The sequence below is a fragment of the Haliotis cracherodii genome, unplaced genomic scaffold (genome assembly GCF_022045235.1).
Source record: "Haliotis cracherodii isolate W230 unplaced genomic scaffold, xgHalCrac1.p SCAF_4, whole genome shotgun sequence".
NCBI lineage: Eukaryota > Metazoa > Mollusca > Gastropoda > Lepetellida > Haliotidae > Haliotis > Haliotis cracherodii.
In genome coordinates this window covers 7,114,752-7,131,837 of record NW_027266297.1, presented here as the reverse complement: position 1 = coordinate 7,131,837, position 17,086 = coordinate 7,114,752, and the positions used below count along the sequence as shown (strand labels likewise).

Here is a 17,086-nt window from a genome sequence, read left to right as displayed (position 1 = left end):
TCGTTGTCTGTCAACTTCCGCGAGATTTGACAAAATATCAAAGATGGCCGCAAGCAGAAAAACACAAAAAAGTCGTTCTCGTAGAAGATTAGCTGCCATCAGTTTCCTTTCCAATATTTCGTTGGATGGAAGTCACACAGACACAAAGTTTCCACTTTTTAACAGAAAACATCACAGGTTAAAAGACGTATGTGTAAATGACTCGAAATCTGCTGACGTTAGTCCCGAGGCTCAAAACAGTGCGTGTGTCAGAACAGAACGATCGGCGTTTGACAACCAGGACGAAAACGTCAACGATGAAAACGTAAACACACAGAACAGTCACAATAACCATGTTGATCGGGATCATAGACAATCTGAGAAGGGACCTGAGTCGCCGTCAAAACGATGGAGGTATTGTGAATACTTCAAACTATTGATTAGTTAGTGATTGTTGTGGTACTCACCATTTATCTGTCATGGTTTTGGCAGGCACGTGCTCATTACTGATGAAGATATTTTGTTTTGGTCGCTTGTGCACTTGGTATTCTAATGAGCATGATGAGTTTTTTTCTTCCTAGTTATGAATTCTTATGAATATTTCAATAAACCTGGTCATCTATCAGCCTCTGAGAGCACCTAGAAAAATCCATGAGGATACGGCCTATTAACATGATAAAGTAGGTACCATCACACCTATGGGATATATGCCAAAAGATATATTGGAGGGTACTATTTTTTATTGCCTCTATATTTAGGTATAGTAGGTGTGACTGTGGCCTGACAATGGTGTGAAACTCCACTGATTCTTCCAATCTAGTTGGAGCCGATGCTATTTCTCCCTCGTCAACATCGCTCAGTGTAGTGTCTTTAGCCAGGTTATCTCACAATGTTTGTCCTTTGAGGATTCTGGGGCAGATTGGGCCCATAGTACCCAAACTAGTTGTAAGAGCCAGCAAAGATAGTAATCAGCTGGTTACAACTTGCAGTGTTTACAATGTTTGACCTGGTTCAGTCATTGTTGATCATCAGAATTCAGCTGCAAGCCTGAGACTTCTTCATTATCATTCGGCTTAGAAGAGATTAGATTGTGCCTGACCAGTTGTTCATGACAGCTTTTACGACTTAACCTGAAAAATGACTTGCCCGATTAGGGATAACGTTAAGGGACTCTACCTAAAAAGCCTAAAAATCTAATTCTACGATTGCTTATTTTAACATGAGACAATCTGATTCTTCTTATCTGACCTACATCAGTGATAATCAGTGTTATTCTTAATCATGTTAATGGGTCTATTATTGCATGCATTAGGTGAGTGGGTCTATTATGACTTAAGTTGACTGACTCGCTTGAAGTATTATTTTCTTCAAAGCAGTCTAATGTCCCAGCTTGGTTCATGATGCTGAGATCAATAGAGTGGGTGCAGGGGTGCACACACCTCTTTTTGGCGCATGCAAAATTGACATGTATAAAAACAAATGTTGTCATTTGGTGACATCTTTTTAAAAAAAATAATGAATTGATTAAGAGTCGGATAGCAAATACATACTGTTTACTGAATTATTGCCTTTTTGTGTTTAATTGCACACACCTCTCATTATCATTTACAGATAAATTGATACATGTATATCTTAAAATCTGAGTTGGCTGACAAAGAAAATGATGTTTGATGACTTGAATCCAATGTGCTGTGACTGCCAATTGTCAGTCACCAATGCAGGAAGTGTTTATTGTTTTTACAGGAAAAGTCTTAGGATATTTTTGTTTCAAGATTGAACTCCACACATGACATCATATTGATATAAAGCAAAATGTAACTAGCATGTTTTATTTTAAGCAGAATGGAGTCAAGTTAAGGTGTTTTTTGTGTGGATTGTCAACCTTAATTGTTTTTTTCTATTAGCATGATTAGTAATTAATGATTCTCTTCACAGTAATGACTTTGTTTGTATCTTGATGTAAATTGTTGTATCGTAATGTCAGAATTGTATCATGACACAATGTTTCCTTGCAAGATCTGCCAAAACCCCACAGGAGGGTTTCACTTGGTACAAGTGAGAAAAGCATTCAAAGTAGTATATCTTTTGTTTGTTTATTTGTTGTTTGTTGTGCACTCAGCAATATTCCAGTTATATGACGGCAATCTGTAAATAATTGAGTCTGAACCAGATAATCCAGTGATTGATATCACAAGCATTCACCCACGCAATCGAAATACGATGACATGCATCAACCACGTCAGCGAGCCTGCCCACCCAATCCTGTTAGTCGCCTCTTATGTAACATAGACATGATAAACAGAGGGGGACAAATTGAGATTAATAAAGGCCATACTAAGATGGGAATATTTTTCTCACTGTCCTTTTAGTTGCATCTTTTCACCAATAATTTGAGACCGCCTCCTTGGTCTAGTTGTAGAGCGTCCGTCCAGAGAGCGGAAGGTCCGGGGTTCAATCCCCGACCGCGTCATACCCCAGACGTTAAAAGATGGTACTTGTTGTTACCCTGTCTGGCGCTTGGCATTAATGGGCTAAAACAAGGACTGGTCGGCTCGGAGTCAGTATACTGTGCCTGAGTGGGGTATTCATGTTAAACTGCGGCATGGTATCTCGGTGGGCTAGCACTATAAATCGTCATCAGTCCGGACTAGTACAAGCAGCCACACAAACACACACACATACTTGCACGTTGCTATATAAGTGCAATAATCTTGGACGCGACGTTAAACCCAGTTTCACTTCACCTCACCTCACCAATAATTTGAGAATTGTATTGGTTGGGGTTCATTTCTCATGGGAGGCCTAGTTGTCTAGCCACCACAATTTGCTGTGCTGTTGTATCCCTTGGACTCACCAGAAACCCATGATCGTGAGTTTGAACTCCGGATCATCCTGATTATGTTTCTCGGTACGTCAGCACCATACCCATGCTCATGGGTTTACATCTGAGACCTCTATCACTTGGGGCTTTCCTTTCACATTAAGCTGACATGCCATGATCATACTAAAATACTGTTCAAAGCAGAGTTAAACCCAACTCACTCACTCATTTCTCCTACCCAAATTAGCACTACTGCCTGCTGTCCAAGGTCGCAGTTTTGACAATATAGCCAAATCATATTAGACAGACGGCATTTGATATCATGTGATGTGCTTGAAGAAGACATGTATGCCCCATTTTGATTGGCATGATTGAGCGTTTGTTCAGTTGACGTGGCAAAACATGCTCTAGTCATGATGGATAGTTTGTCAGATCTTGACAGAGAGAGGAATCGACTTGGAGACAAAGATCTGATTTTGAGCCGTCCCCTGAGCATCCCTGAGTGTGTGTTGTTGTTGCAGAGCCTCCTCCTGCTCTGATGACCGAGACAAGTATGTGAAGCGCAAGTTGATGCCTTCCACCAGTATCCCATGGTCAACCCCCCAGGCCACAGCTCATGACCCGGCTGATAAGATAGGTAACTACCTCCAACATCGTTGCTGTCCATGTATAAAGGAAATGAGCAATTATACTCATCTGTTCATAGCAGGGATTTACCGGACACAAAATCCTGCATCCTTGAAAATGATTGAAAACAGATGCAAATTAAGTACAGTGTGCATCCACTGGGGCACAGAAAATTTAGACCTGTACAATTACAGGCTTTGAGTCCCTGGGCCCCCAATAAGTAAGCCAGGTGAATCCCTGTAGTAGTAATGTACAAGTGAAGTTTTTCCTTCATGCCATACTGTGTTAGTGGTTAATGTAATCATATTTCAAGAATCCTGAATTTATAATGATTTTTGAAGTTGATATTTGGACTTGCTTACACGGTGTTCAAAATTTAGTGTGAAAGTCAAGGGGTCCTTATCATAACCCCAATGTCGAATGTTAATAATGGTAATTTTTTAGTGGGACGTTTTATAACATACAGTTTTTCAAATGAACAAGATGTCGTTCTTAAATGTATGAACGACACCATTTGATGTTCAGTTTTTCATGATACAGTATTCTTGAAATGATGTAAACACTGACAGACTACTTTGACTCTCCTTGGGGGAACCTTGGAAATTCCCTAGCACGAATACGAATACACCATTTAGATCCTTAATCTTGAACTCAGTGTTTTGTCATACATTGAGAAACCTCAGAGGGTTTGACTGCATGATCGTTTACAAATATCCTCGCTATGACCCATCCTGGTGAACAGAACGAAGAAATGCACATCCAAACTATCGTAGTATCAACTCAATCCATGTCTAGACTGACAGTGACAGTCTACAGCAATCTATGAATTTACCTTAGTATCTATTTGACACGTCTATATTATTACCTTTCAATGATAGGCCAATTGATCACTGATGACCAACACATGTAACCACCACAGGTTCGTTAGCAACTTGGGAAACTCTCCCGTCACTGTCGGCCATTTTGACGTCTTTTTGTACTTGATGTACACGTTACAATGTATTTTAATGCGCTGTCATTGTGACTGACTTACCATGCTTACTGAGGTTGATCTTTACACACCTTTCGCATCCAATCATGATATTATTTCAATATATTTGTTGTAAACAAACTACAACTAAAGTTCCTGTAGAGCAAGTTGAGCATACATACGCTCAGGTCACCTCACCTGTTGAGTGAGGAACTATTTTATTTTAGTTTAAAGGCAGTTCTAAAATGATTTAAGCTTTCCCCAGATTTGAATAACATAGGAGGACCCCAGGACCCTTTATTTCAAACACTGCCTTCATTTGCCTTCATTGTAACCCATGAATTATTATGTAATTATATAATTACTATCAGACAGGATGCTTTAATTGTCCGAGTTGGAACTTGTGTCATATGGATTATTGTGATTGGCCATTTAGGAGAGCGTCTGACTCGAAGGTCCAGCTCCATGTCCGGCGACTCGGCAGAATCCTCAGCCTTAAGAGAAGTGCGCTTCCTGTCTGGCAACTCGACAAGTTCCATCAGGGGTGGACGGTAGGAGACATGTCTTACCTACACTTTATAACCTATAGTGCCGTCATCCAATTGTTCTTAAGGTTTCTTCAAATAGTGGAAAGCCCGTAAACTCAGTTGCTAGTAGCCATGCCTGGGGCATTCTGCCAGAATGCTCTTGACTTTCTAACTTAACTGAAGAATGTTACATCACCAAAGGTTTGTGAACATCCTTTTCATATGCATCTTATGTTGATTATTGACTGGTTAAATGTCGTGAATCGAACCTGCAACATCGCATGTTTAGTATTGTGACCAACTGTTTTCCCACTGAACCACCAAGACAGCTGATGAAAAGGTGTTCAATCTTACTTGTCACTGACTTCAGTTGTCTGCATGCTGCATGTGAACTTTCACTTGTCTGCTGTCATCAAATTTGTTTTATATGTTTATATCTACTGTAAGGTATCCCAATATTTATGTGTTGTTTGTGGTATTTCCTGCATTTGAATGGTTCCTAAGTTATTTAAAACACAACTTTGGTTTGCGGTGTTACATTATGTACATTTTGAACCAAAACCATGGAGGAGTGTTATATCTTTAGCATGTCGCTACCTCTTGCAGAATGGAATGATAAATTGATATTACTTTGCCGTGTTGTGGCACAGATAGCCCATGCAGTCATTTAAGGTTTGTGCAACTTTGGCCTTTCCTGTCACACAAAACTGAAAATTTGTATTTGTGTATTTTTGATCTATTTGATTCTGAATTTTATAAATGATGTAGAAATGTCAGTTTACATGTAAAGAAGCAGGTTTACCATGTGTTTAAAAATCAGTAGACATCAATTATAATAAAAAGAACAGAACAAAGACAGATAATTTGTGACGGGTGCATCAAGTGATATTTCAAGCAATGAAGGTGAGCTTCTGAATCCCTGCTTCTCTGGTTAGGACCTGTTCGTCATTTCAAGATTTATTGCCTTGTTATTTTCAGCAGCTACTCAATGGAGTGATGATGGAGATGGATGTAAAGACACACAGCCTTTTTATTATCCCTGTAACAGACATTTTTTTATCCCTGTAGAGATTCCAGGTTCAAGGATGTCACCATGAACTAATGCTTGTCATGAGTGGCGACTTGATCAGGTGGTCCGACTCGGTGACTTGTTTGATTGCATGTCACTGTTCCCTGATTTGGTGGATAATTGCTTGTAATATCAGTCAGTGTATTGACTGGTCCAGACTCATTTATTTACAGGGCACTGTCGTTATCATATTCCTGGTTATAAATGAGGCTAAAGAAATTTATGCCTAACAACAAACATTTTATTACTGAGTGTAAGAAGCAACTCATGTTCACTGGTGTGATCTGTATTTCAGTGTGGTGATAGTGACTGGGATGAAGGCGCCTGTCGCCATGTGCTCTGTGGTGCCCTACAGGCGGTCAGCAAACAGGTGAGGGCAAATACAACCTTTCTACAATCATATGTTTTAACTTATAGAATCTATAGGTTTTGTGTAAGATTTGTGTAGTTACAAACTTGATGCATATTTTCATTGATACCTCAGCATATCCTGTGTACCAAAAAGTTCCAAGTTGTTGATCACTGCTGAATATCTGTTTTAATCCTTCATTGAAATGTTCACACTTCTGAGTGCACTTGATGGAAAGAGGGACCACCTTTGTAATCTAGTGGTAGAGCGTCGAACAGGAGAGCGGAAGGTCCGGGGTTCAATCCCCGGCTGCTTCATACCAAAAGACACTAAAAGATGGTACTTGTGGTTACCCTGTCTGGCGCTCGGCATTAAGGGGGTAAAACAAGGACTGGTCGGCTCAGAGTCAGTAAACTGTGTCTGAGTGGGTGTATTCATATTAAACATTCTGCTTGATGTCTCAGTGGGCTAGCACTATAAATTGTCATCAGTCCGGACTAGTTCAAGCAGCCACACACCCTGCACACACACGTGCATGCAAATCGCTATATAAGTGCAATAATCTTGGACGCGGCGTTAAACCCCATTTCACCTCACTTGTTGGAAAGAAGTTATAGTGTTAATGTATCATGTATATTGCCCATGTGTTACAGTTTCCCATATTCATCTTTCAGAGGTGAAGGTCACAGTGAAGAAGGTCGGACACGGCACCACTCAGGTCACTCTGGGTCAAGGTCAGTGTCATCTCAAGATGGACTGCTGTATGTAGGACTGCAAGCAATAGTCAAGGTCGAAGAGGGTCAGGTAAGAAGTCACCGTTGTACACACACACTTTCATTACTTTATGAGAAAATAAAATTCTTTGATGCCAAATAAGGAAAATAAGCTGACCAATCCTGCAGAAATGTTGTCAGTCCTGCAATGATTGGCTGCCTTATATGAATATTTCAAACAAGAAGATTTATTTTTGCATATCTGTGGAATCAAATAGTACAAATAGTAATGATGCTCATAATATCAACCGTATTCTTTTCTGTTCAAGACTTGATTATTTACACGCTGCCATGATATCGCTGAAATCTCACTGACATTAAGTAGAGTAGTTGGAAGATGATTAATGATGACAATATTCTTCTAGGACGTGTCCTACAGTGAGTTTTTGGTTCCGTCCCGTCCTCTGGTATTGAAGAGGACATGTTCAGAATTACCCCACTCTGAATCGGTTCTTCTTCCCCCAGCTGCAGGTAGGTCAAGGTCATTGTGTAGGTGTGTCACTTGAGCTGGTGATAATTGTAGTGTATTGTACAATAGCTCTGTTAGATCACTGATGTGCCCCACAATGGCTGAGTTCCCCAGTGTTGTAGTGTGAATGACAGTTGAATTGAAGATGATTGTATTGTTACTGAAATAGCCAGGAGATAAACAGTCACATGTGCAGAGATTTTGCTAGGGAGCGCAATTGTGGGATTCACTGCAATTTGGTTATATTCGTGCAGTTTTATATGAGTTGTGAGTGAAAGATCGTACCCAACAAATCCTCAAACCCTCATTTGAAATTTCACAGTGCACAGTATTTCTTATATATTTAAACTATATTACTTGTAAATAAATAACAAAATTGTCTGTCATTAGTAAAGAAATCGCAAAGCCAAGATTGATGCAAGGAAGTCTGTCATACTCAATGACTCAAGGAAATCCCAGTGATATATTTAGAAACATTGATCTGCACATGACCGGTATCAATGTTTTTCCATTTGAGATATCATGCAGATGGCAGAGGGATGTTATTTATCCATCCAAATAAAACAAAATCTTGCCTTCGAAATGAAAATATCATTCTTGGAAGAAATGTATCTAGACAGATATTTATAAGAATGACATTATGAGAGGTAGCAGATTCTAAGTGTTAGTAACAAGGTATGTACACGTATGATCTTAGCTATGACTTTCATATCCCCCCACCCCTCTTCTGGAACTAAAGGGGGGACCTCCCCCTCAAATTTATATTTCTGGCAAGTCTCTGCATGTGCAGATATATTAGAATTTTACTGAATGTAATATCAGCTTTTGGTGATGGGTTTCATTTTGTTTCATCTGGCAACTTGTTAATATCTTGTCCTTCTCTCAGTCTGCGAAACTTGGTGATCAGAGGACACGTCATCTTCCCGAGGCAAGTGTGTCCATAAGCCTATCTCAAAGTCTAGTTTTCAACCTTGCTATTTCAAATGGATTTTCTTGGCTTGATCACAGTGCCACCATGTGTAGAGCACCTCTTGTGCCTCTTGTGATGAAAACGTGATATCCAATCAGTTTGCTGATCTTTTTTTCGAATGGCTCCACAAGGATGGTGACTACCATAGAAGATGAACTAGTCGATAAGATAATGAAAAAGATTTGAGATTTTATCCCGTCAGATGAACAGAATGACGGATGAATCACAGTGAAAATCACAGTGAAGATATATATTACTGCCGCATTTCATTCTTACAGGGGCGGTAGGGTAGCCTAGTGGTTAATGTGTTTGCTCGTCTCGCCGAAGACTCGGGTTCAATTCCTCACATGAGTACAATGCCTGAAGCTCATTTCTGGTGTACCCTACTGTGTTATTACTGGATTATTGCTCTATGCGGCATAAAACCATTCTCACACAACTCATTCTTTCAAAAATTGAGGCTCATGGACGACACATTATTAAGTGACACTTCACATTGTGGTAACATGAAACACTCAGCATGGTTGGTCTAAAAATAGCACCCATGACTGCATCTCAGTCACTGCAATAAGCGTTCAGTCATTTTAGTTAAAATACATTAAAGTTTGCACTCAAAAATGATTGGGCGTTGATTTCGTAAAATGTTGACTGATTTGACTATTGATCTGTGCATGTCTGTTTTATCACAGAAATGTCAGATTGAAAGGGCGATGGTGAAATAGACTTTGATACAGGCTAGTGGACACTCTTGTGTTGGTAAGATGAGGACTGGTATGCTCTTATGAACATACTCATCTATGGAAAGCACTCACATTGTACCATGATTGCCATAGCTGATTAACCTAGTGCCAGTAGATCTCCTCTGGAGGGGCTAAAGATTATGTTGGAGTAAAAAGTCAAAAGATCTGATTTGGGTGAGATGTTGAGGATGTAGATTCCTTGTAATCAATCATGTGCACACATTGTGTTCTCCCACCTGTCTCGTGGAGTCTCCCCAGTATCGTGGAATCATCCACACGTTTATTCAGCTGATGTTCACAGGGAACGGTTTTGCATGATGCGTTCTTTGTTTGTTCTCACAATGCACTAAACAATTGACTCAGCTCCGGTGCAACATAAAAGTCAGGTTGTGTCAAGAAATACTTTTGTAGGATGCGCCTGACTCGAACTTAAACAAATTTTATTCACCAATCCAGTTATTATCATCAAATCTGTATGCCGTTGAATGTGTAATATATTAAAAATGAAACGTGTGAAATATTAACAACAGTTTGTTTGTCCATTTCCTGATTTTTTCAGCTTGTACTAAACGTCATCAAATTGACTTTTGATTGACATGGTTTTTGTTATAGATTATTTACTGATAGAAGGGATGAGAAACATCGGATTAATTGCATGTTCCATTGCTGGTTTGTTTTATTGAGTTTGAAGTTTGATAAATATGATTTGACTACCTTTGTGTTTCCGCTGTCATCATGATCAGGCCGGGAGTACTTGCGGAGTCACTCACATGACCCTAGCATGTTTTTCCAGCGTTCGGGGCTGTTCTCTGCCCTGGAGAGAGGTAAAACCACTAGCTGCTTCTCACACTCCTAACACCTCCTGTGTCCTTATAACGTGGGATCTCTGTTCATGACATCTTCCCAAGGCAAGAGCGTCCACTCACCTATTTATCAGAGTCTAGGCTTTGATATAGGCTAGTGGACACGCTTGCCTCGGGAAGATGTGTTCATCCATCCTTACTTGCAGTGTTACAGGTGAAGCAAGTCTGACTTTCATCAACTTCTGTTGATAACTTTATTGATAAATTTAAACCTCAAAATAATTGCTTTTGTATTTTGTAAACGAAGCGAGAAATTTTCAATGTTTGTAATAACGAGGGTAGTGGCATGGTGATCGAGGTTCAACATGCTCATGGTGTCAAATAAATTGTAACAGGGATCCCAGAGTTTTCTTGTCTGACCCTCAGCATAAATCTGTTTTCTGACACGCACTCCGCCTTGCTGTTCTGTTAATTGCACTTTGTCAGAGACTAATATCAACATTCGTCCCTAGTGGTACATGTTATTATTCACTGCCCCATTGGCTTCCGGATTGAGTACCCAGAACCTATCCTGTGGAGATCTGGGGTAGAATAGGTCCTCAGCAACTCATGCTTGCTGTGAAAGGCGTCTATGCTTGTCGTAAGGGGTGACTAACGGGATCAGGTGGTCAACCTTGCTGACTTAGTTGATGCATATCATCATATCCCATTTGCGTAGATTGATGCTCATGATGTCAATCACTGGATTGTCTGGTCCAGACTCGATTATTTATTGACCTCTGTCATATAGCTGGAATATTGCTGAGCGGGCGTTAAGCAACAAACAAACAAACAAGCCCAGAACCTGTTGCATGTCGAAGGAGTGGACTAAAATGGAGATCAGTTGGTCAGATTCAGCCATGGCTGATTGCGTGGTATCAGACCCTGATGGTTTGGAATAACAACTCATGCTTTAAGTCACTTGTTCGACATGTCCAGACATTTGACGTGTCCAGGTTGCCGTGATATAGCTGGAATGATGTTGACTGACAAGCAAAATCCAATCGCTCGTTCTTCAGTAAGGTGAACGACCCGTGAAGATCCGGGGTAGAATAGGTCTTCAGCAACCCATACTTGCCGTAAACGGCGACTATGCTTGTCGTCAAAGGCGACAAACGGGATCAGGTGGTCAGGCTCGCTGACTTGGTTGATGCATGTCATCGTTTCCCAGGTACGTGGATCGATGTTCATGATGTAAATCACTGGATTGTCTGGTCCTGACTCGATTCTTTACAGACTGCCGTCAGATAGCTGGAAGATTGCTGAGTGCGTTGTTAAACAACAAACAAACAAACAAACAAAACACGATGTTGCGATAGGTGCATGTGTTGTTGCTGCTGCTGCACTCTCACTGCATTGTAATCATGGTAACATACATGCAGTCATTTCTGTGTATTTTTACAATGTAGGGGAGAAATTATTGTTGAAATTAATGATATGCATCAACCAAAAAACTAATGTCTTATACTGGGGTAAGGAGGGGGCTTGTCTAATACTTGGGTAAGGAGTGGTTTGTCTCATACTGGGGCAAGGAGTGGTTTGTCTCATACTGGGGCAAGGAGTGGTTTGTCTCATACTTGGGAAAGGAGGGGGTTGTCTCATACTGGGGTAAGGAGGGGGTTGTCTAATACTGGGGCAAGGAGTGGTTTGTCTCATACTTTGGTAAGGAGGGGGTTGTCTCATACTGGGTTAAGGAGGGGGTTGTCTAATACTGGGGTAAGGAGGGGTTTGTCTAATACTGGGGTAAGGAAGGGGTTGTCTAATACTGGGGCAAGGAGTGGTTTGTCTCATACTTGGGTAAGAATGGGGTTGTCTCATACTGGGGTAAGGAGGGGGTTGTCTAATACTGGGGTAAGGAGGGGTTTGTCTAATACTGGGGTAAGAAGGGGGTTGTCTCATACTGAGGTAAGGAGCAGGTTGTCTAATACTGGGGTAAAAGTGGGGTTTGGAGTGGGTCCAAATATGTTAATCAGGTACCTGGACAATTTCCCGACCAAAATTCATGTGCAAATGTATTTGTTTTACTTTCAGTGAATGTGTAAGTTTAATTGACTTCATCCATTAATAATGATGCATCACTGTTGAATAAAGATTCCAAATGCAATCTATTTATTGTGACTTTGCAATGAAATTAAGCACCCAGCACAAGAATGTTCAACCAGAATGTGCCATATTGAATATATCATCAGCATGTTGCCTTAATTCAGGATGATGTTTCAATAAACAACAGCTAACAAAATTATCTGATCCTTGACAAACAGCTACCCAAGTAGTACCTTTTATTGTTCCCCATCCAAATCACTCGTTTATTGAGGGAAAATACGTTTTAGTTAGGGGAAAACTTCTGCTGACCTGAGGGCTGGAGGCGCTATTAAGTAAATCATTGTTTATCACAACAAAGACCCTGCTTTAGTGGTAACGGATACACTTTCCTAGTGCCCTGAGCTATGTATGTTGGGATTCCTGGTAAGAATAGGTTCCTAGCAACCTAGCTATTAAGTAAGTCATTGTTTATCACAACAAAGACCCTGCCTTAGTGGTAACGGATACACTTTCCTAGTGTCCTGAGCTATGTATGTTGGGATTCCTGGTAAGAATAGGTTCCTAGCAACCTAGCTATTAAGTAAGTCATTGTTTATCACAACAAAGACCCTGCTTTAGTGGTAACGGATACACTTTCCTAGTGCCCTGAGCTATGTATGTGGGGATTCCTGGTAAGAATAGGTTCCTAGCAACCTACAATGGTTGTAAGAGGCGAATGAGTGGTCAGACTCATGACTTGTTTGATAGCGTGTCATCGTACCCCGTATCCACAGGCAGTCGTACGACTGACGTTGCTGAGTACCCCGTTAAACAGCCAACTAATTTAGCTTTGTACCAAACTGCTAGAAGCAGTGCACTCAAGTGTCTTCTACTCAGCGATAGAAACTAATTGTTAGTCCACTAGTCCTTATAATGATAACATTTAGCAAAACTCTAAATAATGGCAGTTTTCTGCTTGTCCTTATGATACCTTAACTAATGGGCAGTTGGCAAGGACTATAGGACAAGTGTCAATTTCTAACCCTGCTACTACACATGTAACTATTCACTCTATGCTGTGCTCTATATCATGTAGTTGGCCAAAGTAGGTTGTTGCTGCACCATGCTTGACCAAGAATGAGTATGTAATGCTGTACCTGTTTACTGCCTGTTCAGTCCCGGAAGAGAACACAGACTTCTACGACCCCAACCTCCTGGACGACCCCGAGTTGCAGTCTGGGAGCTACAGGACTCTGATGACTTTCCCCTCCTATGTGGTAAGACATGATGAAGCTTTGTACCTGTGTTCAAGTGCTATGGGGATTTTGCATATTGGTTCTCAGAAAAATAGAGCAACGAAGTGGATCGGGAGGTCAGCCTTGCTGAATTGGTTGATTGTGTGTCAATGTACCCTGAGGTTGTGGATTGTTACTCATGATATCAATCACTGGCTTTTGTGGTCCAGATTTGACTATTGACAGCAGGAATATTGCTGAGTGTGCTGAATAAGAGGGATTATTTTGCTAGACTTTACAGGAGGTCATTGGTGGCCGCAATTCACTGTGCAGAGTTGCATCTCTTGGGAACGTCAGAAAACTTTAATAATTGTAGGCTGAATCCCGGTTTGCCCTGATAATGTTTCCAGGTATGTCAGCATACCCATTCTCATGATTTTGTGGGTTTCACCGAAGTGGTAAACGCCTAAGACCTGCATCACTTCAGGCTTTCTTCCCACACATCAAGCTGACCAGCCGTGATATAACTGGAATATAACATCCTTAAATCCAACTCTCTCACTTACTCAAAATATTACAATTATTGCAATATTGATACATGCAATTTTGGGATAATCATGAACTGAAATGACAAGTATCATCAAATTCGAGCTAGTGTTTTGTGTTTAGACTGCCAGTTTGTCGCGGTGTGACAGCCCCTTAAGTTAAGCTATAGCCTGGGACTACTGCAGTTACTGAATAAAGTCATGATATTTAGTTAAATGGTTTATGCTGTGTTACTTCAGTTATAGTTGTCTCAGTAGATCGACCAAGATGTATGCAAAAGTCTTGATGCCATCCACTATGTGTTGCAGACCTCTGTCATTGAGTACGTCAAGCCCTCCAGCCTCAAGAAGGAACTCAATGAGAAATTCAAGGACAAGTTCCCCAACATTCAGCTCAGCCTCTCCAAACTGCGCAGGTACAAGTCTAACATCCTCACTGGTTGTGGCAAGTGACCCTGTGGATAGCACACAGGTTACAAGTCAGGCAAAGTGATGCAATGTTGTTTGAGATCAGGTGGATGGGTGACAGTGCTCAGCTGGCAAGACTCTTGAGGTTCTAGGGCTTTGGTCCTGTCCCACACTGAAGCACACATTGTATGTGTTATCATTAGGGAAGTAACTTTGTTAGAAATATGCCTCTGTTCACTCAGCACTGAATGGGTACCTGGTAGGATTGTGATGTGAATGCAAACCTTCAAGTACCTAAGAGATAGTTTGGGTTGTATTCTCCCCAGGGAGTTGAGATTGAATACTGATCTCACCTTGATTATTATCCTTATTACATATGCATGTAGGTAGCACTGGCCTTTGTTATTCAAAGTAGGGAGGCCACATTATATGGTAATCAGTGTTATATGTTAACATTGCCAGATCAAGCGTTCACTCACCCACATGTTTGGTCACTTTTACAGCATCAAGAGGGAAATGAGGAACATCTCTATGGTCAAGGTGAGGGCTATGTTTATGTTGTGGATGTCATATTGCTGAGGATTATGGAAGTCACATGATGCAGAACTATCATAATACAGAACTTACAAATCCTGCAGTACTATCACTTTACGTAGTATTTACATGATACAGTTTTCACTCATGGTCACACAGCTGTCACATGATACAGTTTTCACTCAGGCACACAGTTGTCACATGATACAGTTTTCACTCAGTCACACAGTTGTCACATGATGCAGTTTTCACTCAGTCACACAGTAGTCACATGATACAGTTTTCACTCAGTCACACAGTTGTTACATGATGCTGTTTTCACTCAGTCACACAGTTGTCACATGATGCTGTTTTCACACAGTCACACAATTGTCACATGATACAGTTTTCACTCAGTCACACAGTTGTCACATGATACAGTTTTCACTCAGTCACACAGTAGTCACATGATACAGTTTTCACTCAGTCACACAGTTGTTACATGATGCTGTTTTCACTCAGTCACACAGTTGTCACATGATGCTGTTTTCACACAGTCACACAATTGTCACATGATACAGTTTTCACTCAGTCACACAGTTGTCACATGATGCTGTTTTCACTCAGTCACACAGTTGTCACATAATGCTGTTTTCACTCAGTCACACAGTTGTCACATGATACAGTTTTCACTCAGTCACACAGTTGTCACATGATGCTGTTTTCACTCAGTCACACAGTTGTCACATGATGCTGTTTTCACTCAGTCACACAGTTGTCACATGATGCTGTTTTCACTCAGTCACAATTGTCACATGATACAGTTTTCACTCAGTTATACAGTTGTCACATGATGCTGTTTTCACTCAGTCACACAGTTGTCACATGATACAGTTTTCACTCAGTCACACAGTTGTCACATAATGCTGTTTTCTCTCAGTCATACAGTTGTCACATGATACAGTTTTCACTCAGTCACACAGTTGTCACATAATGCTGTTTTCACTCAGTCACACAGTTGTCACATAATGCTGTTTTCACTCAGTCACACAGTTGTCACATGATGCTGTTTTTACTCAGTCATACAGTTGTCACATGATACAGTTTTTACTCAGTCATACAGTTGTCACATGATACAGTTTTCACTCACTCATATGATCACCCCTTTCATTGTTTGCAGTGTGGTGTTGACATGTGGACTCTGGCCCAAGCTCATGTCTTTTTTGAAAAACTTATTCTCAAGGTAAGAAATAGCCAGTTGCCAGAGTTACAGATAAACTGCTTATTTGCTTAAACTACCCCCCAAAAATATTCAAAACCCAATTCCTTTCAATTAACTTGCGTAAAGAAACGCATGCATTAAATGAAAAACTCAAATTATACCCAATGAAGCTTTTTCAGCATGCCTACAACGGAGCTAATTTCCAAAACACAATTATGAGCAAATTTACTTTGAGTCAAGGCTTTAATTAGAACCCTTATATACATACAATACATTATCATAATTTGTTTTAAATCTTAAGATATTTACTCATTTTGGGAATAGTGAATGAAAACAAATTGGTTACCCAATGAAAAATGTAATAACCCAATTGAAATGGAAACTTGTGAGTAAATACTCAATTGCTGAAAAAGTTATCTGGAGCTCTGCAATAACAGATGGTGTGAGTCATTCAGTAACAAATTCCAATAGCAGTCAGTTATCATTTGCCGTTATGTCTGTCAAGGGATTTCCTCATATCTAATGTCAAAGATCACATGAGTTCATATCCCATGTCATATTTACCATGAAGAAACTATCACACAGTGTGAGTTATTAATTGCATAGAATTAGAAACACTGAACTTTGGCCACTGAAACACAAGTTTATTTTACTGAACAAACTTGACTTGCATCAGATATGATTCAGTTTCATATCAATTGGCATCATCCTCTATGTCTCCAGGGGTTGCATTTCGGTAAACCTACACTAATCCCTGGTTCCATTCCCGTGGTTTTCACAATCTCAAATGACCTGCCCTTGATTTCCATGAGCCAGTTTGATTTGCTATCAGAGAGCAAGTTGCAAACAAGCCTTAATGTTGGGTTGAAGATATCAATATGACGGCCAGTCTCGTTAATTACGATAGAGTTTGTGAGAAATTCAACATTGAAAAACTGACTGACACACAAAAGAAAGCCCATAAGCCTACTCAGTATACCCCATGTCTGCAGCCTGTTACTCAAT

General features: G+C 40.4%; 1 protein-coding gene across 1 annotated transcript in view; it reads left to right on the top strand.

Annotated features, from left to right (window-relative positions):
- The first annotated feature begins 43 nt into the window (after positions 1-43).
- The window catches only part of LOC139478881 (CDK5 and ABL1 enzyme substrate 1-like), a 28,693-nt gene continuing 11,650 nt past the window's right edge, over positions 44-17,086 (top strand). The window contains exons 1-11 of the mRNA XM_071261555.1: positions 44-393; positions 3,322-3,437; positions 4,834-4,948; positions 6,289-6,363; positions 7,017-7,146; positions 7,481-7,586; positions 10,038-10,118; positions 13,335-13,435; positions 14,248-14,354; positions 14,850-14,886; positions 16,040-16,102. Of these exons, the coding sequence (XP_071117656.1) occupies positions 44-393; positions 3,322-3,437; positions 4,834-4,948; positions 6,289-6,363; positions 7,017-7,146; positions 7,481-7,586; positions 10,038-10,118; positions 13,335-13,435; positions 14,248-14,354; positions 14,850-14,886; positions 16,040-16,102 (1,281 nt within the window). The remainder of the gene's footprint in view (positions 394-3,321; positions 3,438-4,833; positions 4,949-6,288; positions 6,364-7,016; positions 7,147-7,480; positions 7,587-10,037; positions 10,119-13,334; positions 13,436-14,247; positions 14,355-14,849; positions 14,887-16,039; positions 16,103-17,086) is intronic.